We start from the raw sequence: 24,483 nt of genomic DNA on the forward strand, positions 1-24,483 counted from the left end.
CGGGCCCCCCCCATAGCCGCATTCCCGGGGCCGGGGGCCCCCCCCCATAGCCACATTCCCGGGGCCAGCGATCTCCCCTCAAGCGCCGCGCGCCCGGGGCCGGCGCAGGCGCTCGCTCTCTCCTCCCCTCCCCCAAGCACCGCGCACCTGGGGGACAGCGCTCTCCAAGTGCCGCGCGCCCGGTGCACCCTGAAAGCGCCGCGCGCCCAGGGCTGGCGCCCCCCCCCCCCAAGCACTGCGCGCTCAGGGCCTGCGCTCCCCCCCATGCGCCACGTGCCCAGAGCGCAGGCGGTCAATCCGCGGCGCCCCCAGGGGCCGGCGCTCGCCATGCGCCCGCGGCCGGCTCCGGCACCGCGCATGCGCCACGTGCCCGGGGCCAGGCCAGTCCTGAGCACTTGGTGGGTGCAGACAAATACCCCCGCGGGCGCCATGGCGCCCACGGGCACCGTGTTGGGGACCACTGATATATACTGTGTGGATACCAGCCACATACCCCAGGGAGAGTTGCATATGCAGCCCACAATGGAAAGAGATTAAGAACCCCTGACCTAGAGACTCAATAAATACAGCAATGAAAAGGGTGCTTCCACCGGTGTAGTTAACCCACCTCCCCACAACAGCTAAGTCAATGGATGCCGTCTCCCATCTGTCTCGTGCGGTCTACACCCAGGGTGAGGTTGGTTTAACTACAATGCTCAAGGGCACCAATTTGTGTTTTACACTCCCCAGCCACTTAGCTCAGCCAGCCTACTTATTTAGTGTAAATCTGGCCTAAGTGGAAGCCTCATGACTTGAGGCAGTTAGAACTGGACTGGATAGAGCACTGGAGAACAGCAGAATACAGCCCTACCCTGGCAGCTTTAGAACCTAATCAGTATTTCCCATCTCTAGTGTGCGCCTAACAAAGGAAGCACTTGTATGCTGACCTTCCTCTTTTCCAGCTGAAAATCCAGTCCTAGTTTTAACATTCTTCTAAGATAAAAACTCATTAAGCAGAGAAAGCATAAGCAAGATAAAGTCCACTGACTTACCCATGGCTGTTATTTTCCTCACTCCAGGAAAAGAGCCTGGATGCTTCTGTAATAGTTTTCACACAACCTTATCATGCCATTAAATAAAACCCCTTAAATAACAACAAATAGTCTGGCAGCACTTTAAAGACTAACAAAACATGTAGATGGGATCCTGAGCTTTTGTGGGCACAGCCCACTTCTTCAGATGACTGGAGTGTCGGAAGTACAGAACCAAGAATAAATAAGGGAAGGGGGCAGGGAGGAGATGAAAAGGACATTGGGTAGATAAGTTTCAAAGGGATAGCGGAGCAGGTCTGTAACAGGAAAAACTTAAACTCCAGTCATCTGAAGAAGTGGACTGTGCCCACAAATGCTCATGATTCCATCTATAAAGTGCTACCAGACCATTTGTTGTTTTGTAAGTTTATCATGTACAGAATAACTCGGGCTACCCCCTGAAGCCGTTAAAAAAAAAACAACAGATAGTCTATTAACACCTTAAAGACTAAATAGTTAAAAGAGCCTGATAAGACCCATTAGTTTGCACTAGGAAAGGAAGAGTACTAACACCAGATTCTACACAGACATCAAGAACCACTGGCAGCTTCATTGTTTGGTTGGTTGATAATGTGTGAGCCATCTGATTTAGACCACCTGCATGATAGTTAAACATTTTAAGGAAGTTCTAACCACTGTGTGTGTTGACAGGCTCAACACTAGCATCTAATATGGTTATCATTCTTCTGTTTCAGTTTTGAAAGCAATACTTTCAATGAATGCTAGTGAAAAAGGTTTTTAACATACACACACAAAACTTGTGCCAACATTTCAAAAAGCTTTAAAAAATATATTGCTATAAAATGAGTAAGAATTAACTCAAAAGAATACTTTGCCTGACTGCAGGGCAGTGTTCCCTGTAAGCTACAGGCTTGGGAAGCTGCTTAGGAGAGACTCAAATGCCGCTCAGCTATGTTTTTGCTTCTACTGGTGGTGCACATTCACATATGTACACATAAAATTATCCCACACATGGACTGAAAAAATCCACACATGAATGGAAAAAATTAGCGGGGACATTGCTGAAGGGGGCAAGTATTTTTGGACACTTTGGAAATAAAACTTAGTATTGCTTTTTGCAAATACTTTCTTTCAGCTTATACAAAAGAACAATCACATCATTAAGGAAAGAGCATCATATAGTCCCACTACAGAGTTTGGCAGCATCACTATTAGTTGGGGTGCGAAATAAACCACATCTCGGCCAACACAGCTAGGCTGGCAAAATCCCCAGTGCAGACACAGTAATGCAGACAGAAGTGTGGTTAAACAAAGTCATTTTGAGGTGGTATTACTAGGCTGACAGAAAAACTTTCAGCAGCATAGGCTGTGGTAGTACACCCTAGCAGGCTGTGGTAGTACACCTATAGCAGCAAAGTATTTGTACAATAGATAAAGTCTTAGAACAGTGGTTCTCAATCTCCATCCCACCCCCAATGGACCACTTGAAAATTGATGAGGGTCTCAGCAGATCACGTAATGATCTTTCCAAATGTTGTTTGTACCGTTAGCTAGCTAATGCAGAGTGCTTTGGAGAAAGGTGCTATATAAAGAAACCCTTAACAAACCACACACTTTTGATCTACAAATAAAAGCGCACAACTCATTTTAACATCAGAAGGGGTCAGAGGCTGGGAACAAAGACCATCTCTCCTCAATAGCTGAAACCCCAGAGCTGGGGGAAGTTGCCTCTTCCTCTGGCAGCTGCAGCCCCATACATCCCAAATTTCCCCCACCCCATCTTCTCACCTATTATCCACTACCATTCACCTCACCCACTGCCCTTTCCCATCTACCTCCTGTTTCCCCCAAGGCCACCACCTCACCATACCTGTGAAGGCTGTGGGTCTAGACACCTGATTAGTGGAGTCAGGCCTGCAAGCCACTAATTAGGTGAGCAGGACTCATTCTCCACCTTACATGGATCTCTCCGCAGACTACCTGAATGGAGCTCACAGACGACAGTTTGAGAACCTCTCTCTTAAGGCACAGCTACTAGATAATTTACAGAGGCTGATACAGCTGCTCCACTGTGAGCTCTTTAATGAAGCAGCTCTAAGCCAACGAGAGGGGCAGCTCTCCTGTCAGCTTAACAACTCCAGCTCCTACAACGGCAGTAGCTATGTCAGCAGGAGAGCTTCGCTGACCACACCAGTGCTTATCTGGGCGAGCAGATATGGCCTAAGGCTCAATTTCTTTCATATAGTTCGTGTCTTCTCACTTGGTCAGAAACAACAAATGAGGTTCTCCGAATAACTTCTGAGAGTACAAGTTGGAGAGCAGGACTTAAGTCATCGTACTGATTGCTGCTCATCTTTCTGATAGCACTGTATTTCATCGCCACTTTCAGTCCCATCCCAACTCCCCAAGTAGGAAGGGATATTCTCTTCTCAGAGTCTTTTTTTTTTTTTTTTTTTGGAAGGAAAGAATTTTTAACTAATTTTGTAACAACGCTTCTATGGCTCTAGCAAAATGTGACAAGCTGGTATTTTCGCGAATGTTTTTAGCAATCCTAGGCATGCCTCAGTTTCCCTCTGTACACTGCACTGAGTGAACCTTGTGCTTGGAACAGGACAGGGGGAGGGTCACCTCACTGTCTGGGGGGAATGAACAGTCAGTAAAGACCTGGCTCAAATCTACAAAGAGCTGCTGAAAGGTAGTGGTCCCCGCAATTTTTCACTTCATGCTTCCCCACCTCTATCTAGGCCCCCACTCCATCCATGGTCGGGAGCCAGGACCTCAGTTGGGGGCCAAGGCTGGAACCGCAGCTCAGAGCTAGGGACCAGAGCTGTAGTTTGAAGTAATGCTGAAGCCACAGCCAAAGGCTGGGAAGGGCTAGGGACTGAGCAGGGCTGGGTGGCCCTTGCTCCCCATGTCCCTATGGGGGCTGGCCTGGCTCCACCACACCCTTGCCCAATGTTCCTTCATGCCACCCTGGGAAGTATACCCCACAGTTTGGGAACGGCTGCTCTGAGGGCAGTAGATCGGGATCTACTAGTAGATCTTGAAGTCTCTGACAAGAGACCCTGACTGGTTGGCCAAGAGGCTGTCAAGGGCTGGAGTGCTGGCACTTCAGCTGCCCTTCCTCCACCACTGCTCATCTCCTGCCCTTTGCCTTGGAGCTGCCTCCCCTCATCCCAGAGCAGGGAAGGGAGAGGAGGGCGCTGATGTCAGGTTGCCCCCTCCTACCCTGTAGTCTATCATCACAGAATAGGGGGGAAGGGGCACAACAGGGCTGGATATGGAAGGAATTTGCTGGCCGCTTTTGAAAGTGGTGCAGGGCCAGGGCAGGGGTGAGCCTGCCTCAGCCCCACTGCATCGCCACCCAGGAGCCACAGGAGGTAAGCAATGTCCAGCTGGAGCCAGCTCCGAACCCCAACCCCAGTCATGAACCTCCTTCTGCACCACAGGCTCCTGTCCTAGTCCTGAGCCCCCTGGATCCAAACTCTCTCAGAGTCTGCACCCAGAACCCCCTGCTACACCCCAACTCCCTGCCGCAGGGTTAGCTCAGAGCCCCTCTCACACTCCAAATCCCTTAACCCAAAATCAGAGCCTGTGCCCCAACCCTCTGCCCCTGGCCTGGTGAAAGGGAGGAGGATGGAGTGAGCAGGGGCAGGACCTTGGAGAAGAGGCACAAAGTAGGTGAGGCAAGGGTATTTGGGTTTGAGGTAGATCCTGGGTTGCACTTAAATTAAAAAAGTGATCTTGTGCTTACAAAGGCTGGAGCCCCCTGTTCTAAGGGCTGATAGGGGAACTGAGCCAGAGAACAAGGTGTCAGGTAACTGGAAGTTGGGCAACCTGTTTGAAAAGACTCAGGAGCCCACAGCTGGGAAGATAAAGGTGGACCACAGGAAGACAGCCAGGAGGTGGGTCCATCACAGCTTGGCTGGCTTGTCAGGGCACTGGTTTAACCGGGGTGAATGATAAAGTAACTTCCGCCTCTCTGGGCTACCTCAAAGACATTCCGATTCTGTAGCCAAGTGATTTATTAATGGTTCCTTTGTTCTGAAAAAGGGAGTATTTACAGTAACACAGGCAGCGTAAGAGCTCAGCACCCTGAAGAAGAGGCGCAGTACAAGCCTCCCACAGGAGTGAATCCAGACATGGAGAGACTGGGAACACTGGGCCAAAACCTCAGTCTTGGGATCCACAGGCCTGTGGGTCTGTGTGGGTCCTGGGACCCAGCACAGCAAAGGGGTTACTCCCAGGGAACTACCTGGCATACCCAGACCCTGTGACAACATACAAGTACCTAAAGACACACATCCCACCAGTTTTTTCATTTACTACTACCATAAGGCATTACATTAATGTTGCAAAGTACTGACATATTGCTAGCTTTTAAAAGGACACAATTAGCTTTCAACCTACAGTGCAGGCTTTGTAAATAAACAAGTAGTTCAATCCTTGCATGAAAAATATTCTTCCAAGAGCTTTGTGTTTTCAAAAAATGTTTCCACCTTGCAGTAATAGAAGCTGCAACCCAACAGCACTGTCCTACTATACAGGTTGAACCTCTCTACTCCAGCACCCTTGGGACTTAACCGATGCCGAACCAGAGAATTTGCTGGACCACAAGAGGTTAATATTGTCTAGCAGCATTAGCAACACTTCCACTGCTTACTGGGCTCTTAGAAGATATTTAGGAGTAAATTAGAGCTAAATAACAGCATAGAACCATAAGAGCCAGGACTGGTGCCTATAAACAACTTTAAGAGATCACAGGAAACTTGGCCACATCCATAGTAAGTGGACATTTGATTAACTAAAATCATGTTGGACCACGGAGGTTGCTGGACCAGGGATGTTGCTGGACTAGAGAGGTTCAGCCTGTACCAGAACCAGAGAGTGAAACTGACTTAACACAAGGAAAACTGACCAACCAATACTTCCATTTTTCCAGCCTGCAGAAAATGCAAAATTCTGTACAAGTGGTGAAAAGTAGCTATAAATTATTTCTGCTTTGGTAGTCTCAGGTGCTATTAATCACACATATGGACTTTGTTTAAATATATTACGGAAATTTTATGTCAGTATAGATGGATAAATGCAAGAGCTTTTTCAATTGTATGCTTGATGAAAAGCCCATAATAAAAGAACCCTTCATTAGAGGGGATTTATAAACACTACTAGAAAGACAAAAACAAACTGTCTCAGCAATATAAAACCACTGAATTATGTTGAGGAAGAAAGTCAATCAATCAGCTGGTGTTGAGAAGGATTTTGGTTTTGTATCCTTACAGGAAACAAAGAGAGTGAAACAATCAGACTTAATGCACTGTGCAGTTGTAGTGCATACAGACATACAAGTGGAGGAGTCTTTCAAGTGACACAGGACTAAGAGCAACCACTCAGAGGAAAATGGTTAATCAATCTTCTAGTAAAGTGCAAAACCACGTCTCATCTCTCTTACTCATTTTATACATTCACAGACCCGGAATGGGGTATTATAACTGTATAAGCGTAAAGTGCCAAGATGTTCTCATCAGCCAAAATTACAGGAAGATTTTTAAAATGTTCCCAAGACTTTGAATCACAAAATGTCAAGGAGAAAGCGAGTTATAACATAGCTCTCACTGCCATGGTACCGAGCAGGAAAGCAGAACCCTGCAAGACACAGAAAAGTCAGCCTGCTGACCATTTCGTAAGGTGATTTTTTGGCAACCTGCCCTCTAGGCAAGCAGTACAACACTGAAAAAGCAGCACACACAGCTGCCTCTGTTTTTCTAAAGACAGCGTCTGTACTTTTCCAAAGCAGAATCAGCCTTCTGTGCCTCAAGTCCATGCACAAAGTTAGACTCCCAAGCAAAGAGAGGAGTTTAATCTCATTCAAACAAAACAACGAAGAGTCCTGGGGCACTTTAGTCACTAAAAGATGTATTAGGGTATAAGCTTTTGTGAGTAAAACCCACCTCATCAGATGAACTGGAGTGGAGTTTACAGAGGCAAGGGGTGAATGAGGGGGAGGGAGAGGGAGAGGGAGAGCCAGCATTGCTAGAGAAAGTTGATATAACTGAGGTGAGGAGCCTGAGGGGGGAGAGGGGGGGGAAGGGAGCCATGCACCCGCTCTCTGCTTCCTTGTCCCTCCGCCGGCCTTAGTGAGCGACTGTCCCCACCGCTTCCCCCAGGAAGCCGCTTCTCCCTGCACTGCCAAGCTCCATGCAGCCCCGGGGAGAGACGTCTGTCTCCCATCTCTTCCCTCCCACAGTCCCTTAAAACCTTCTCCTGGATGATAGGTTATCCCATGCAAAGTTTGGTTGTGGTAGCTCTTACAGTGTCCAAGTTATTAAAGCACAAACATACAAAACATTTTCCTTTACATATGACAGACACCAAAATAAAGAGTGTACTTGTGTAAACAAGGAGCTAGTCTTTTTGTGACAGCACTGAGGAAACAGAAGCGTATGTGCACCCACATGTATAGGTCCAACCATGCCCAGAAGCTGTTGGTACAGTCCCCAATGTATTACTCAGGTCTTTAAATAACCTGCAGACATGTATTTCTCCTCACCTATTCTGAATAATTTATTAGGCTGTTAACATCCCAGAAGCAACTCCAGAAAAGCCAATTAGCAAAACACCCAAAATATTTTCTCTAAGGGTGTGTCTAGACTACATGCCTCCTTCGACGGAGGCATGTAGATTAGCCAGATCGGAAGAGGGAAATGAAGCCGCGATTAAAATAATCGCGGCTTCATTTAAATTTAAATGGCTGCCCCGATCTGCCGATCAGCTGTTTGTCGGCAGATCGGGGGAGTCTGGACGCGATGCCCCGACAAAGAAGCCTTTCTTCATCGACACAGGTAAGCCTGGTTTCACGAGGCTTACCTGTGTCGATGAAGAAAGGCTTCTTTGTCGGGGCATCGCGTCCAGACTCCCCCGATCTGCCGACAAACAGCTGATCGGCAGATCGGGGCAGCCATTTAAATTTAAATGAAGCCGCGATTATTTTAATCGCGGCTTCATTTCCCTCTTCCGATCTGGCTAATCTACATGCCTCCGTCGAAGGAGGCATGTAGTCTAGACACACCCTAAGTGCTCATCTAGACCCAAATTACCATCATGTTGGAGGTGCTCAGATACATCCATACTAACGATGTTAAGGAGCAGGTATTTTGCTCATCATGTAGTCGATAAAATTTATATCGACTACACAATTAGCCAATAAGGGGAGGCTCGCTCTGGGAGTGCTGTGCCTCTGAATTTTAAATGTAGTAAGAGCCCGGTGGCTCTGACTACATTTAAAATGCAGAGGCACAGCGGTCCCGGACCCACGTGAGCCGGGACTACTCGGTCCCAGTTTGCACCGGGTCCTGCAGCCTCTGTTCGCGGCAGCCCAGGCTGGCTGCCATAGACAGAGGCTACTTCACAGCAGCAGCCCCTGTCCATGGAGGGGCCCGACTCCCACGGACAGGGGCTGCTGCTGGAGCAGCCTCCCCAACCCCAGGTTACTAGCACAGGTGGGCGACCTTTCGGATCTGGTAAACCAACTATTAGCATTCCTGTTTGTGGCAGAGAATTTAGCTTTGGCCAAACACTTAGCTACGAGGCAATTCTTCCGCATATGGCTCACTGCTACTTAAAACTTGACCCCTTCTATATCTGTCTAGTAGATCATCTCAAGCAAGCTCTGCTGTAACCAGTGATTTGCACACCAGTGAGAAACATTTTAAAAGATTAGTTACAACTATCATTCAAGATGATAATCAAGGAACTAAATTTGCTTTCCTTGCCTGCCTTCAGTGCCCTCAACTCCCACAAACAGACACCATGTTAAGAAGATTAGAGAAGCACTTCATAGTCATGATGCGGCAATGTCAGCTTTTAAAACCAAGCATTTTGAACTAGAAGTTACACGGGAGAGATTCATATCAGGGTGTCATCCAGTTAAGCAGTTTATAACAAGCATAGAAAACATAATTAGATGCTGTTGAAAAACATCACACAGCCGTAATGCTTACCCACAGATTGCAATGTAGTTTACAGATGTGAAGCCTCACCACCCCACAGAGATGCTATACAAAATATTTTTATTGTGATAGTGCCTAGGAGACAACTGCACCAGTGCTTTACGAACAGAACAAAAAGATGGCCCCAACCCCAAAAAGCTTACAAACCTTAGAATCTATAAATACCATATCACAGTATTTCCCTTTACTACAGAATTCTCCATTCTTTGGATGAGGAATACCACAGAAAATTAATCAACCTACGTGCTAGATGTTCTCTTTTAAATGGTATCCACTAGGGATGTGAAAGGTTAACATCACCTTTTTTAATTAACTGGTGCGGGCTGAACCAGCTCTCCCCACTGTGGACAAGGGGCTGCTCCAGCCCTGTGGGAAGGTTGCTCCATGCGTCCGGAGCAGCCCCTGTCCGCAGCAAGCCCCAGGCGTGTTGTAGGCAAGGCCTGATCCAAGTGTAAACTTCAGATTTAATCACTTAACCAATTACACAGAATTTTAAATCCCTAGTACCCACTGTTATTTACATGTTTGTATCCATCTTACAGATTAAAAACAGTTAAAGGACATGATCCAGATCACGTGTGCTGTGCAGAGCCATGTCAGTTCTAGGATATTAGAGACACCCAAGGTGGGTGAAACCATATTTTTTGTCCACTGGATCGACTTCTGTTTTATTGCCCAGAAGTTGGTCCAATAAAAGATATAACCTCATCCACCTTGTCTCTCCTGACTAAAGCCACACAGCAAGGAAGTGGAAGAACTGCAGAAAGATCTCTTCCCAGCTTCATGCTCTAAAATAACATGTTTTGCTTTGTTATAGTTCAATTGCAGGGAATTTGCCTTAACTTATGAGAGCTGTGAACGAGACCCATCTCAGCAGCCTACAGGTTTTCATGCTTTTGAAGATGCTAAACACTAAGCATTTGTAAACACAAGTGCACACATTTAGGCATGTAAATGAATGGCCTGATTTTCAGGGATGGTCAGCACTTAACAATTCTTATTCAGCTGTAGGATCCCAATTTAATTGCATTATCACAGGCTACGGAGTTTGGGAGGAATGGCGGAGGGGTCACCAGGAGCATGGTCCAATCACTTTTTGGGTTGGCCAAACTGGGCAACACTGCAACACTGCACATCAGGTCACAACACCACTTCTTAACATTTGGAAGGGATGCCAGGCAGATGGAGGGAGAATACAAATTCATAGCTCCTCACACACACACTTTAAATGGCATTCAAGACCGTGCTTAAATAAGAGTTTGCTTAGACACACCTGAGTGTGAAAACAATCCATCTCGACCAGGGCTATCTCTGCAGCATCAGATTACCCTCTGCAGAGATTAACTTTAAGCGCAGATTATACTATAATGGAATGAATAACTTATTCAGAGTCAATATACTTGAAAGCACTGCATTCCATGTGCTCCAAATCAACACACAGCACATCGAGTATAAATCTGTGCCTCCAAGGGAACCCCACCTCCACCACTGTGCTTCTTTGGAGAGGAAGGAAAAATCAATGCTATTTCTGGAGTTTATTCTTCTCCAACTCCTGCCACACTAGAATTACTTCCAGAGGCTCGAGTAGTAGATCTAACAATAACACAGCTGAATATGAAGACACAGGATCTGCTGTTCCATGCTGACAAAATGACATTAGGAATTAACTTTTTAGGGTGCCAATTTAGGCACTGAAGTTAACAAAAGTAAGATTCAATATTTGCTTTCTCACACTGGGGACCTCATATTTTCCTATTTCACCAGTGCTATAATAGAGACCCTGGGAGACATTAAAGTGATTTGTCCCAAGATCATACTATGGCTTTGTGTATACATTGAAGTTTAACGCAGGAGTGTGGTCACAGCAGCGCTGGGAGAGACAGCGATCCCAGCCCTCCAGATAAACCACCTCCACAAGGGGAGTTGCTAAGAGTGCTGAGCACACGAATCCCAGTGCTGGGAGCCTGTTTACAATGGCACTTTATAGTACTGTAACTTGTGCTCAGGAGTGTATTTTTGCATCTCTGTGCCAGGAAGTTACATGGCAATAACTTGCCAGTGTAGACAAGCCCTGTTTCAGCGGCAAAGCCAAGAACAGAAGTCCCCAAGTCCCTGTTCTCTACTCTACTAACTAGTCTATACCAGTGGTTCCCAAACTGTACTCTGTGGACCGCTAGCAGTCCACAGCCACCTACCAGCTGGTCCACGGCTCGAACTTGGCCTCGCTCCTTCCGCAGTGGGGAGCCTGCGCTGGCGTTCAAGCCTCCCCCTTCCTCCCCCTGTGCTATCCGGCTCACGAGGAAGAAGCGCTTCCCCTCCCCCGGCTGGGGGAACAGCAGCATGTGGGCGCACTATCTGGAGGCTTTCCCCGCTGCTCCCATTGGCCAGATTCTGGCCAATGGGAGGCTGTGCCTGGGAGTGGCACAGGGTGCAAAGGCAAATAAGTGCCCCTCACTGCCTCATGCACAGAGCTCTGCACCCTCCCCCCAAGCCAGACACCCTGCCCCCAGCCCGCTCCTGCCCCTTCCTTTGCTTTTGCCCCCTCCCTCTGGCCGGACACCCTACTCCCATTTTGCTCCTGCACCGTACCTGCCATGCATACCTCACACCCTCATCCCTTCCTGAACCCCACCTCCCCCCAGACTTGCAAGCCCATTCCTCTTGCTGGCAACCCTATTCCGCACACTGAACAACCCCTTTTTTGTCCCAACCCCAGAGCCTGGAGGGGAGGGGGACCACAAAATCCACTAACCCTGGCACCCCAAAAGAGCAATGAGCCTGGCCTATGAGAAGCCCTGGACCTCAGTCCCCCTGTCCCCTCCTCCTTCCCTGATGAGGCTGGAGCATCAGAGGAGTGAAATGTCTGAGCTGGGGGCCACATCAGTGAGGGTTGAGGGTTTTTTTTTTGAGAGATTGTTTTTTCCTTCTCACTTGTGTGGTCCCCAACTGATTTTTGGGTTAGAGGCTGTGACCCAAAAAAGTTCCCCACCACTGCCATAATAAAGAAAACACAAGAACCTTTTGTGTTGAGACATAAATTAATATTTTACTTTATGTAAAATTAAGTTTGATGAACTAACATAAGAAAGTTATTTAAACAGACTATGTGCTTTATTTCAATTAATATTTCCTTTCTTTTATTGGTTAAATTAAACCATTCTCCCTAGCTGCAGCACTAGCAAAATGGCTCAGGCATAATTATGTAATTAACAGCGAGTTTCCATTAGCAACTGGTGGTCCATAGAAAGGTCTGTATTAAAAGTCTGAGAACCACTGGTCTACACTCTCACACTAATAGATGGAAATATAACCCAGGAGTCCTGACTCAGCTCTCTGCTTTAACCATTAGATTACACAGCCTGGCAAGAAGAGCTCACTAGAAATACTGCTTCACAAGCCTCTGCTCTGACCAGAAAACCACATGTTGTCATGTGAAAAAAAACAAACTGGGGGTCAAATTCTAGATTGGTGTAAACTGTCCTGGCTTCACTGGACAGTTTACACGAACTGAGAACCCGCCCTAAGTGACCTCGTCATATAGCAAATTCTTGGCTCCTGGGATCAAACCACAAAGCCAGCCCATACCCTCAAACCCTAGTCCAATAATTTTAAACGCTTAATTCCCTTTAGTGTTTTTCACAGCAAGCATGATAGGGAGGATTTCAGACAATGTCCTGTAATGCATACAAATATTCCTTCAGTCAATAAATGTTGTTTTCTAAATACATTCTCTGGCTGCAAAATTCTCCCAGTGAATTTTCTCTGAACCTTCTCTGCCTAGGAAAGTCGAGGCACAAATATTCAGGTCACACAGCAGAAAGCCCATTGTGGATACAAAGCCTTCCCCCAGTGCAAACTATGAACACCCACATAACCAAGAACCTGGAAGAGCATTTCCCATCCAGTGGGACTAACCATAAACCCCTCCTCCTTCACACATTTAAATCGGCAAAGACTGAAAACCAAGACATTTTTACAGCTATGAAAAACTCGTATTCAATAAGTATTTCAAGTTAACTGACTCCGCAGACATATTGATCTTCAGATATTTTTAATTTATCTTACAGCTGAACACAATTAGGAAAAATATCACAGCTAGAGCACCGCAGAACCAACCGAAAGAATTACAATGCACTGTGGGGGAAATCCAGTTCAAAATCTCAACAGGTCAAGGGCAAGCTATAAAAGAGACTCAATTAACACTGGAGTCACAGTAGTTTAGGGCCAAATTTTATGTTGTACAAAAAAAATAGACTCAATACAATAAACATAAAAATGTTTCTATTTGGAGATTTTCTTGGGCTTGTATTTGAAATTTCCCATTCCCAGCTCCAGACAACAGAGGCTAGGAACATCATTTCTGCCCATCCTGGCTAAAAGTCATTGATAGACCTAACCTCCATGAATTTATCTAGCTCTTTTTTGAACCCTGTTAAAGTCCTGGTCTTCACAAAATCCTGTGGCAAGAAGTCCCACAGGTTGACTGCGTACTAGGTGAAGAAAAACTTCCTTTTGTTTGTTTTACACCTGCTGCCTATTAATTTAATTTGTTGACTCCTAGTTCCTATATTATGGGAATGAGTAAATAACTTTTCCTTATTCCCTTTTTCCACACCCCTTAGTCTCCTCTTTTATAGGATGAAAAGCCCCAATCTTTTTAACCTCTCTTCATATAGGACCCATTCCAAACCCTTAAACATTTTTGTTGCCCTTTTCTGAACCTTTTCCAATGCCAACATAGTTCAGAGCATAGGACCAGTACAAGAGACCAAAAAACCAATGACAATCCAGTTTCATTGTCCACATGATATAAAAAAAGAGAAGTAAAAGTAGCTCCACATCCAGAAAGTGGTTCCCTCTGCACTTACTGCTCCATGGAGACGGGGTGGAGGGGGACAGGACTGAAACCCTATTCTGGAAACATACAGTTGGGGAGAATATCCTGGGTTCTCCACAGACAGGGATTTCCTTTCTCTCCAGAGAGTATGTGCTGGGGGGACTGGGGTGAGTCTTATCTACCAAGGTGCCCCGATGTACCTTGATCTATATTCCCTCCAGTCCCAAGGAGATGGGATCCCTCTACAGGGACATGGGTCACCAGTCTCTGTCAGGAGAGGAGAGATTCTCCCAGAAAGGGGTCTCTGTCCTGGAGAGAGAGAGATTCCCATTCCCAAGGGAAAGCATTATCCCAGCTCCCTAGTCTTCCAGGACACAAACTCCTTTGCATACCACAGTTCCCTCCCCCCACAGAAATCTCTGGCTCCTTCTGCTGTCCCACAGCCACTTCTCCCCAGTGCCCTGCTCCATATCCTCATTTGTAGTCTCATGCCTCCAGAGTGCTCCCCTACAACCCTCCTGTGGTCCCTCCCCTGCTAGTCTCTTGTGGAAAGGCTTCTCAGAAAGGCCACCTCTCTCCACCTGCTATCAGTATGCCCAGAGATCTCAGGGCCCAATCCCCCCCCCACCGAGAACACTCCCCCTTAATTGTCCCCCCACAGAAAATGGCATCCTCACTTGCCAGCCCCTAGCTTCCCTGAGGAGTAAAGAGTTTTGAAGGGAGAGGTTGTCTTCCACTAGTTCTCCTCAGTCCCAGCTCCAGTATGCAATCCCACCTCCCCATGGGGGCCGGTTCTCCTTAAGGGGTTCTGCCATGGTCCCCTGAGAGAGGTCCCCTTGCCCTCAACTCCCAGCTCATTCTGAGGGGCTCCCCCTTCTCCCATCAGGGGCCCAGGACATAGGAGCTCGGGATGCTGACACGCCCCCTGGCTAGAAGTGGTTTCCATCGGGGATGGAAGTTGGATCAATAGTTCTCAGCATTCAACGCCCTACAATTTATTCCAGCACCCAGTCCCCAGTGACTCACTTCCCCAATATGTGGGGGTCACTGTACAAGTGGGAAGGGTTCCCCCTTCCCTTCTGCCCTCCTCCCCGCCCTCCTCCTCAATCTCTGCCCCTGTCACTCTAAGGGGGGGAGGTGCCCCCCCTTTCCCTGCCCTCCGTCACTCTAAGGGGGGGAGGTGCCCCCCTTTCCCTGCCCCCCGTCACTCTGAGGGGGGAGGTGCCCCCCGTCCTCTGCCCCCGTCACTCTGAGGGGGGAGGTGCCCCCCTTTCCCTGCCCCCCGTCACTCTGAGGGGGGAGGTGCCCCCCGTCCTCTGCCCCCCGTCACTCTGAGGGGGGAGGTGCCCCCCGTCCTCTGCCCCCCGTCACTCTGAGGGGGGAGGTGCCCCCCGTCCTCTGTCCCCCCGTCACTCTGAGGGGGGAGGTGCCCCCCGTCCTCTGCCCCCCCGTCACTCTGAGGGGGGAGGTGCCCCCCTTTCCCTGCCCCCCCGTCACTCTGAGGGGGGAGGTGCCCCCCGTCCTCTGTCCCCCCGTCACTCTGAGGGGGGAGGTGCCCCCGTCCTCTGCCCCCCCGTCACTCTGAGGGGGGAGGTGCCCCCCTTTCCCTGCCCCCCCGTCACTCTGAGGGGGGAGGTGCCCCCGTCACTCTGAGGGGGGAGGTGCCCCCCGTCCTCTGCCCCCCCGTCACTCTGAGGGGGGAGGTGCCCCCCGTCCTCTGCCCCCCCGTCACTCTGAGGGGGGAGGTGCCCCCCGTCCTCTGCCCCCCCGTCACTCTGAGGGGGGAGGTGCCCCCCCGTCACTCTGAGGGGGGAGGTGCCCCCCTTTCCCTGCCCCCCCGTCACTCTGAGGGGGGAGGTGCCCCCCTTTCCCTGCCCCCCCGTCACTCTGAGGGGGGAGGTGCCCCCCTCCCGCCCGGCCCCCCCCGTCACTCTGAGGGGGGAGGTGCCCCCCCGTCACTCTGCCCCCCGTCACTCTGAGGGGGGAGGTGCCCCCCTTTCCCTGCCCCCCGTCACTCTGAGGGGGGAGGTGCCCCCCTTTCCCTGCCCCCCGTCACTCTGAGGGGGGAGGTGCCCCCCTTTCCCTGCCCCCCGTCACTCTGAGGGGGGAGGTGCCCCCCTCCCGCCCGGCCCCCCCCGTACTCACACCTCCAGGATGCGGTCCCCCTTGCGCACCCCGGCGCGGTCGGCCGCCCCCCCGCCCAGCACGGCGCTGACATGCTGCAGCGGCGCGTACAGCTCCCCGTTGATGCTCCGCAGCTGGCCGCCCTCGCTCACTTGGCCCCGCACGTTGAAGCCGTAGCCGGACTCGGACTTGACGATGCGGACGACGCGGGGCCCCCCCGGCCCGGACCCGCCCCCCCCGTTGCGGTGCGGAGCCGGCGCCGAGCGCTGCAGCCCTTCGCCCTCCTCGTCCGCCATCTTGGCAAGCAGTTCGCGGCGGCCGCCGCCGTCACGCGATCCCCTCCCCGGCCACCGTAGGCGCGGCGGCCGAAGTGCGGCGGGATGTGTAGTTCGAGGACTCTGCGGGGCGCGCGGCACCATGGGAAATGTGGTCCGGGGAGCCTGAGGGGCGCAGAGCGCTAGGGGAAATGTAGTCCGCGTGGTCGGCTGGGGACACAGCATTCTGGGAAATGTAGTCAGGGGAATCCTGGCGACGCACGGCATTATGGGACATGTAGTCCACAGATATTGAGGGGGCACTCACAGCGCTAGGCGAAATGTAATCCCTTGAGCCTGGTGGCATAGGGTCCGTTGGGAAATGTAGGGCAATCACGAGGAAAACCAAGAGACGCATGGCACCATGGGAAATGTAGTCTGGGGAAGCCTCGAACCCGCCTCCCCCCATTCATTGCCATTTAGGCTCTTTGCCCAGGAAGCTTATGCTCCAATACATCTGTTAGTCTATAAGGTGCCACAGGACTCCTTGTCATCTAGACTCTGTTACCCACACAGTCCCATGGGAAAGGTCACTCAGCCAGTCCCAGACACAGAGGCTCCTGGGAATTGTAGTTCTACCAGCCCTGGCACTGCCTCATGGGGGATGTAGTTCATTGGCAGAGCCCAAGCCAGCAGGGCCACCCCACCTGTGGGAAAAGGAGGGTGCTGAGGGCTGTAGTTTTGGTGACTCCCCTGGGGCTACGTCTCAAAGGGAGAGTCGAGAGAGTCTGTATCTGCATCTACAGCAAGGAGTCCCTAGAGACTAAGGGTATGTCTCCACTACAGAGTTTTGTTGGAAAAACGACCGTTTTTCCGACAAAACTTGAAGAACGTCGACACTGAAATTGCGTTCTTCTGCAAGAAAATCCAAAGAACAGAGGGGTTTTCCCGGCGTTGGTAATCCGCATTCTATGAGGAAGAAGCCTTTTTGCAATAGAGCTCTTTCGCAAAAAGGCATGTGAGGGCTGGGAAGAGGGAGTTCTTTCAGAAGAAGAAGAAAAAGGAAAAAGCACAGGTGCCCTGGTGGCCATTCCGCCCATAGCAATCCTAGCTTACATGAGAGAGAGAGTCCGTTCAGTCTGGATGCTCTCATTCGAAAAAGCAGATTGCTTTTTCGATGCACTATTGTAGTGTGGACGTTCTCTTTCGGAAGACTTTTTTTGGAAGATCTCCAAGGTGCCACAGGACTCCTCATTGTTTTTGCCCAAGGGCTGTGAGCGCTGACCTGTGCCTTTCCTGGGGCTGGTCTCGTCTCCCACCAGAAATGGCCATTGTCACTCACTGCCAGAGCAACTGCGAAGTCACCAAGCCACTCTGAGATGTTACCGTATCATGAGGTCATCACATTTACTCTCATTGTGTTGAATTCCCATCCAGAGTCCTGACATCCTGTCACAGCAACACCACCATCACAGCACATAGGCCCTGTTGGGGCAACATGTTATGATATCACAGCCCCTGTGACAAAGCAGCATGGTGTCACATGGCTGAGCTGACAACACAGTGGGGTGTGATATCACCCCCATTGCACTGCAATGCCATTCCTTTTTGAAATGTCATCACATCCCCATATTCCCACTGCCAGCCTTTACCCCACCCCATGTTGTGTCCAGCTGTTGTTACACTGCAGGTTCCAGCCTGACCATTAACACCATGTATTATCTGTTGTGCAGTAGCACCTACGAGCCTCAGTCATGCACTAGGCCCCCATGGTATTAGGTCCCATACAAACGTAGAACACAAAGAGGATCCTTGCCCGAAAGAGCTTACAAACAACGATGAGGCAAGAGATTTTCCTGGCTGGTCACGACACCATAATCCTCCTGGGCTAGCCCTTTTGGAAAGACCCCGTCCACATTGAAATGAGGTGTCCAAGAAAGATTCCCAAATGTCTGCTGCTGCTTTGGCACCATATACCCCCATTTGTCACACCCACCACTCAGGAGGTGGAGGTGCTGTGCTGTTAGTTCCCCCCGTTTTATTGATTAATCTACCGATTGGTCTTTCCCCTTCTTTATCTGTGGCATAAAGTTTAGTTTCCTCAGGGCTGAAATGCTTTGGTATAAATAGTCTTTTGGATTAAAAGTAGGGTGAAATGTAAAACCTGTGCAGTAGTGTTCCCTATAAGCAGTGTGCTTAGGTGGCTGCTGAGAAGAGATTCCAGTGTTGTCCAGCTGATTAGTAGATTGCCCACTGCTAGGGTTTTTTGTTTCTGCGGGTGGTACACATTCACATGTGCCTTGATGCATGTCAAATTTATTCTGCACATGGATGACAAGATTAGAGGAAACATTGCAATGCAGTGCAACACAAGAGCAGGACTAAAGTGTTTGTCTTGCCTTAAAGACCTGCTGATCCCACCTGGCTTTACAATCTGAGATTCCAAGAAAGGCTTGGAAGACAAGTCCATCCTGACAGGTTGGGGCTGGGGTGGGTGCTTAAAGTAAGGGGTGGGGGGAGGGACAAAGAAGATTGGGGTGAAGGGACCTGTGGGGCTGACAGCCACTGCGGCAACTGGGCAAGGTGTGTGTGGGGGGAGGGGGGAGAGGGACCTGGCTCTGTGCTCCCAGGGAGACTCCTCGGGAGGAAGGGGTGAGGCTAGGGCAGCCAGCCCTCAGAATCACCCAGATCTCAGTGCCCCACCCCATCCCTGGCAGAGATTTAAAGGATCTGGGGCTCCAGCTGCTGCTTATGCACAGGCAGCCAGGAACCCCAGGCCCTTCTGAATTGCTGAACCCCAGGGCAATTGCCCCCTTTGCTTCCCCCTTATGAGCAGGCTTAGGAGGGACAGTCCAGGGTCAGGCATGGGTGTGGAATTAGGGCTACTGCCGCATTGCCTGGTTTAAATTGGTTTCCACCCTATACAGCGTTTACAGCTGGGTGCAATGGCTCTCAGCACCCCAACGACACACATTGCTCCCACCTCTCTGAGGGATTGTGGAGAACAGAAGGACTGAATTGGCCCAGGTGAACCCCACCTGCTAGCATCGAGGGGTTCACCCATCCCTGATATGAAGCATCAGGGAGAAAGGGCCCAATTCTCTGCTCCCCTGTTCCTTGCTGCAGACATTTGTACACAGCGGGAAAAGTAACTTAACATTTCTTACAGATACTGTCCTATCGCAACACAGGTCCCTGCCTGCTCTTTCAATTGCTCCCTGCTGGCTTCTGCCACTGCTCAGCCAGTTCTTGCAGAAGCTACGCACCAGAGTACACCTGCTCCCTTACACCTCTGTTTGCACAGCACTGAGTGTGCGGGGAGGGGAGGGGTGAAATGTGACCAGCTGGTTTCAATGCCTCAACGTGGAACAAGGTGACAGGAATCAGGGCAACCTAGCATCTCAGCTGTTCTGGGGGGTTCCAATAAGGATTCCTGGTAGTGTAGACAGGTTTGGATGGATGCCCTGTTTTTGCAGCTGTTTTGCAGGAGCTGAGCTCCAGGGGGCAGCAAGGGAGAGCTGGTTCTGTATTTAATTATCTGTATGATCCTGAGTTCCTGGAGTTTGCAGCTAAAGAAAGAGTTAGACAGGCCAGGCTTTGGGAGGAAAGGGTTAGTTGTTGGTTTTCCCTGTCTCCATCCCTTTTCTAACCCTCCCTCCCCCACCATTCCCTTAAACCAAACACCTCTTCTCCCCCCAAAAACAAAACAAACAAGCAGTAGTAACTGCAATGCATGGAGCCTGCAGACACTGCTGCCAGCTGTGCCCTGGTTCACCACTCCCGACCTGACCCAAAGGAAGGCCTCATCCAAAGTGAACTTGGTAAGTAAGGAGACCTTGGCGGTGGGGCTGCTGGCCTTCCTCTTCGTCCTTCCCTCCTCCCACTTTGCAAATAGGAGGGGGGAATCCGGCTGGTTCCAAAGAGGGGTTCCTGCTGCAAAATAAAGGCTGTTGCTTCCAGTATCTAGATCCCATTGCATTCCCCACAAGCATTCCCAGCTACAAAACCGCCCTGGGGCCCCAGCTCTGCCACATTAACTCCCTGCCGCCCTCAAACCACCCCCGGCTCTGCCACAATAACTCCCTGCCGCCCCCAAACCACCCCCGGCTCTGCCACAATAACTCCCTGCCGCCCCCAAACCACCCCCGGCTCTGCCACAATAACTCCCTGCCGCCCTCAAACCACCCCCGGCTCTGCCACAATAACTCCCTGCCGCCCCCAAACCACCCCCGGCTCTGCCACAATAACTCCCTGCCGCCCCCAAACCACCCCCGGCTCTGCCACAATAACTCCCTGCCGCCCCCAAACCTCCCCCGGGGCCCGGCTCTGCCACAATAACTCCCTGCCGCCCCCAAACCGCCCCCGGCTCTGCCACATTAACTCCCTGCCGCCCCCAAACCGCCCCCGGCTCTGCCACATTAACTCCCTGCCGCCCCCAAACCACCCCCGGCTCTGCCACAATAACTCCCTGCCGCCCCCAAACCTCCCCCGGGCCCGGCTCTGCCACAATAACTCCCTGCCGCCCCCAAACCGCCCCCAGGCCCGGCTCTGCCACAATAACTCCCTGCCGCCCCCAAACCTCCCCCGGGCCCGGCTCTGCCACAATAACTCCCTGCTGCCCCCAAACCTCCCCCGGGGCCCGGCTCTGCCACAATAACTCCCTGCCGCCCCCAAACCTCCCCCGGGCCCGGCTCTGCCACAATAACTCCCTGCCGCCCCCAAACCTCCCCCGGGCCCGGCTCTGCCACAATAACTCCCTGCCGCCCCCAAACCGCCCCCGGGCCCGGCTCTGCCACAATAACTCCCTGCCGCCCCCAAACCTCCCCCGGGGCCCGGCTCTGCCACAATAACTCCCTGCCGCCCCCAAACCGCCCCTGGGGCCCGGCTCTGCCACAATAACTCCCTGCCGCCCCCAAACCTCCCCCGGGGCCCGGCTCTGCCACAATAACTCCCTGCCGCCCCCAAACCTCCCCCGGGGCCCGGCTCTGCCACAATAACTCCCTGCCGCCCCCAAACCTCCCCCGGGGCCCGGCTCTGCCACAATAACTCCCTGCCGCCCCCAAACCGCCCCCGGGCCCGGCTCTGCCACAATAACTCCCTGCCGCCCCCAAACCGCCCCCGGGCCCGGCTCTGCCACAATAACTCCCTGCCGCCCCCAAACCGCCCCCGGGCCCGGCTCTGCCACAATAACTCCCTGCCGCCCCCAAACCTCCCCCGGGCCCGGCTCTGCCACAATAACTCCCTGCCGCCCCCAAACCTCCCCCGGGCCCGGCTCTGCCACAATAACTCCCTGCCGCCCCCAAACCTCCCCCGGGCCCGGCTCTGCCACAATAACTCCCTGCCGCCCCCAAACCGCCCCCGGGGCCCGGCTCTGCCACAATAACTCCCTGCCGCCCCCAAACCGCCCCCGGGCCCGGCTCTGCCACAATAACTCCCTGCCGCCCCCAAACCTCCCCCGGGGCCCGGCTCTGCCACAATAACTCCCTGCCGCCCCCAAACCGCCCCCGGGCCCGGCTCTGCCACAATAACTCCCTGCCGCCCCCAAACTGCCCCCGGGCCCGGCTCTGCCACATTAGCTCACTGCTGCCCCCAAAATTGCTCCTCCCCCGATGAACCTTTCTGTCCCCTCAAACCAACCCTTCATTCAATTAACCCTCTCGGTCCCAAACCACCTCTTCTCCTAATATCCCCTTCCCTTCAAACCATCCCTCCCACCAATTAACCCTGTGCCCCCAAACTAACCCCCCTGCTCCTCAACTTCCTCTGCACGTTAAACCCTATGTCCAAAACTGCAGCCTCCACATCCTCTCAAATTAATCCCCTTTGTCCTTCCCTGGGCACCCATCCTTCCACCCTTCTTGATTGGCGTGGGGAGGGCTACTTTGACCCAGCCCATGACAAGGGCACTGTGGGGCCAAGGGAATGAGCTGGAGGCACTGAGTCAGACTTGCTACTGTGCCTCCATGGCTAATGGACAGAGCAATAGGGTGGGTCTCTTGGGCGCTATATTCCCATCTCTGGCCCTAGCCTGACTTGTGAGGTTGGACTGCTTTGTGCCTCAGTTTCCCTCCAACTCTTTGTGTGTGATTTATATTGTGAGTTTTTTTCAGCATGGGCTGCATGTTCAGCACCCAACCCAATGGGGCCTGGCTCTTAATGCAGTCCCAGTGTTACGCTGTCATGCTACTTCTGCTCATAATACAGCTACCACCAACTCCTATTGCTGTGAACGGGAAGTCATATTGCTCCAATTAAAATGACTTTTAATTAATACGCGCGATGGATAAAATGACTATGGAATAATATCTAATAACTGACATTAACTTGCCTAATATTAAGATGAGTTATTGCTAATAATTAATACCAAACATTAAATGATGCTACAAAAGAGTAGTATCAGGAAGACTAAATGACTAATCATGAATATTACCACTTGAGGTTGAAAACTGTTAAATTGTAGGCTGTCACTTTAAATTTCAGGAGGATTTCCTGATCCTGCTTGCAGACTAGGGTGCATGTGATGTGGGTCCAGCAGTGACAGTCAGTAATTTCTAGATCAGGGCTGGGCAAGATGTGGCCCAGGGGCCAGATCCGGCCCACCTAACGCTTTGATCCAGCTTGCGGATGGCATCTGGCCACTTTCTATTTATATCCTGCTGCCCTGGCCACCGAATTTCCACGCAGTGGCTCAGGTAGCCGGATCCTATTCAAATGGCTCTGGGCATCTTTGTCCCCATGCTACTCCAGCAGGGGCTGGAGCCGTGAGCCCTTTAAATAGCTGCAGCAACTCTGGGCAGCTGCTAGGCAACACGGTTGCAGGGGGGCTAGGAGCCAGGACCTCTTTGCTATCTTTTTAATTCAAAGCATCTGGCCCCAGGCATCTCTTGGGGAAGGCTAGTCCCCAACCCCGCCCCTTCTGTCTCAGACCCACCCCTTCCAGGGGTGGAGCCAACCCATGACCATGTACCAAAATAAATTAAGTGGCCCTCCTGTGAAAATGATTGACCACCCCTGTTCTAGATCAAACCAGGTACATGGTTCAGGGATGTGAAAAATCCACACCCGTGAACGTCATAGATAAGCCAAATTACGCTCCTATGTAGACAGCATCAATGGAAGAATTCTTCCATCGACCTAGCGACTACCTCGTGGGTGGATTAACTGCCGCACTAAGGCTATGTCTAGACTGCAAGCCTCTTTCGAAAGAGAGCGTCTAGACTGCACGCGGAACTTTCGAAAGAGCAAGCCGCTTTTTGAAAGAAAGCACCCAGTGAGTCTGGATGCTCTCTTTCGAAGAAGCCCTATTTACATTCAAGAACGCCTTCCTTCGAAAGAAGCACTTTCGAAAGAAGGCGTTCTTCCTCGTGAAATGAGGTTTACCGCCGTTGAAAGAAAAGCCGCGTTTTTTCGATTTAATTTCGAAAGAACGCGGCTGCAGTCTAGACGCAGGTGAAGTTTTTTCGAAAAAAGGCTACTTTTTTCCAAAAAACCCCTGAGTCTGGACACAGCCTTAGAGAGCCTGTTCTATCACTGTAGATAGAACGGGCTATAATGGCTTTCTTGGACTGTGTAGACCAGTGGTCACCAGCCAATAGATCGGGATCTACCAGTAGACCTTGGAGCTGCTGACCGGGGATCCTAATTGGTTTGGCCAGGAAGCTATCAAGCACTGGCACTTCAGTTGCTCCTCTACCCACTGTCATGCTGCTCCTGCCCTCTGTTTTGGCGCTGCCCGGCCGGGAGCCTCCTGCTTGCTGTGCAAGGTGTGGGAGAGAGAAGAGGCAGAGTGCTGATGTCAGGGTGTCCCTCTTCCCCCTCCTCTCCTGTACCCTGTCTCCACACAGAAAGAAGGGGATGGAGGGAGCTTGGCGATGCTAATTTCTGTCACTCTCACACAGTGTGTGTGTGTCTCTGTCATTCTCGCAAACACACCCTGTCCTTCCCTCTCGTCTCCTGACCCAACACATACAGGGGGGAGGGTTGTGATTACTTCTTTTACTGCTTGCAAAGTGAGTTATTTTGGGTTTTTGACTAGTCTGTGCGTTTCATTATTTTCATTTCTCTCTTAGGCTTAAATGTCATTCTGTGAGTCGTAAGTTCTAAAATGCCCAACCTGTTGTGCCTGGTGTCATTATCCCTATTGTAATTGCTGCTCCTGGAAGTGGCTGGCATGTCCCTGCGGGCACTGAGAGGCAGAGCAGGGGGTTGCCACATGCAGTCCTTGTCTG

General features: G+C 51.1%; 2 protein-coding genes across 6 annotated transcripts in view; one reads left to right on the forward strand and one right to left on the reverse strand.

Moving 5' to 3' along the window:
* Window positions 1-16,350, reverse strand: part of SNX27 (sorting nexin 27) — a 65,360-nt gene extending 49,010 nt beyond the window's left edge. For 3 of the 5 annotated variants that reach the window (XM_075908040.1, XM_075908038.1, XM_075908037.1), the window contains exon 1: window positions 16,023-16,297. In XM_075908040.1, coding sequence (XP_075764155.1) covers window positions 16,023-16,297 — 275 coding nt within the window. Of the gene's footprint in view, window positions 1-16,022 lie in introns of all 5 variants that reach the window. The other 2 variants (XM_075908041.1, XM_075908039.1) reach the window with 2 other exon arrangements.
* Window positions 16,351-19,782: 3,432 nt separating this feature from the next.
* PIAS3 (protein inhibitor of activated STAT 3) overlaps window positions 19,783-24,483 on the forward strand; it is a 45,000-nt gene continuing 40,299 nt past the window's right edge. The window contains exon 1 of the mRNA XM_006119391.4: window positions 19,783-20,076. Within this exon, the coding sequence (XP_006119453.2) occupies window positions 19,798-20,076 (279 nt within the window). The 5' untranslated portion in view covers window positions 19,783-19,797. The remainder of the gene's footprint in view (window positions 20,077-24,483) is intronic.

The sequence above is a fragment of the Pelodiscus sinensis genome, chromosome 24 (assembly GCF_049634645.1).
Source record: "Pelodiscus sinensis isolate JC-2024 chromosome 24, ASM4963464v1, whole genome shotgun sequence".
Lineage (NCBI taxonomy): Eukaryota > Metazoa > Chordata > Testudines > Trionychidae > Pelodiscus > Pelodiscus sinensis.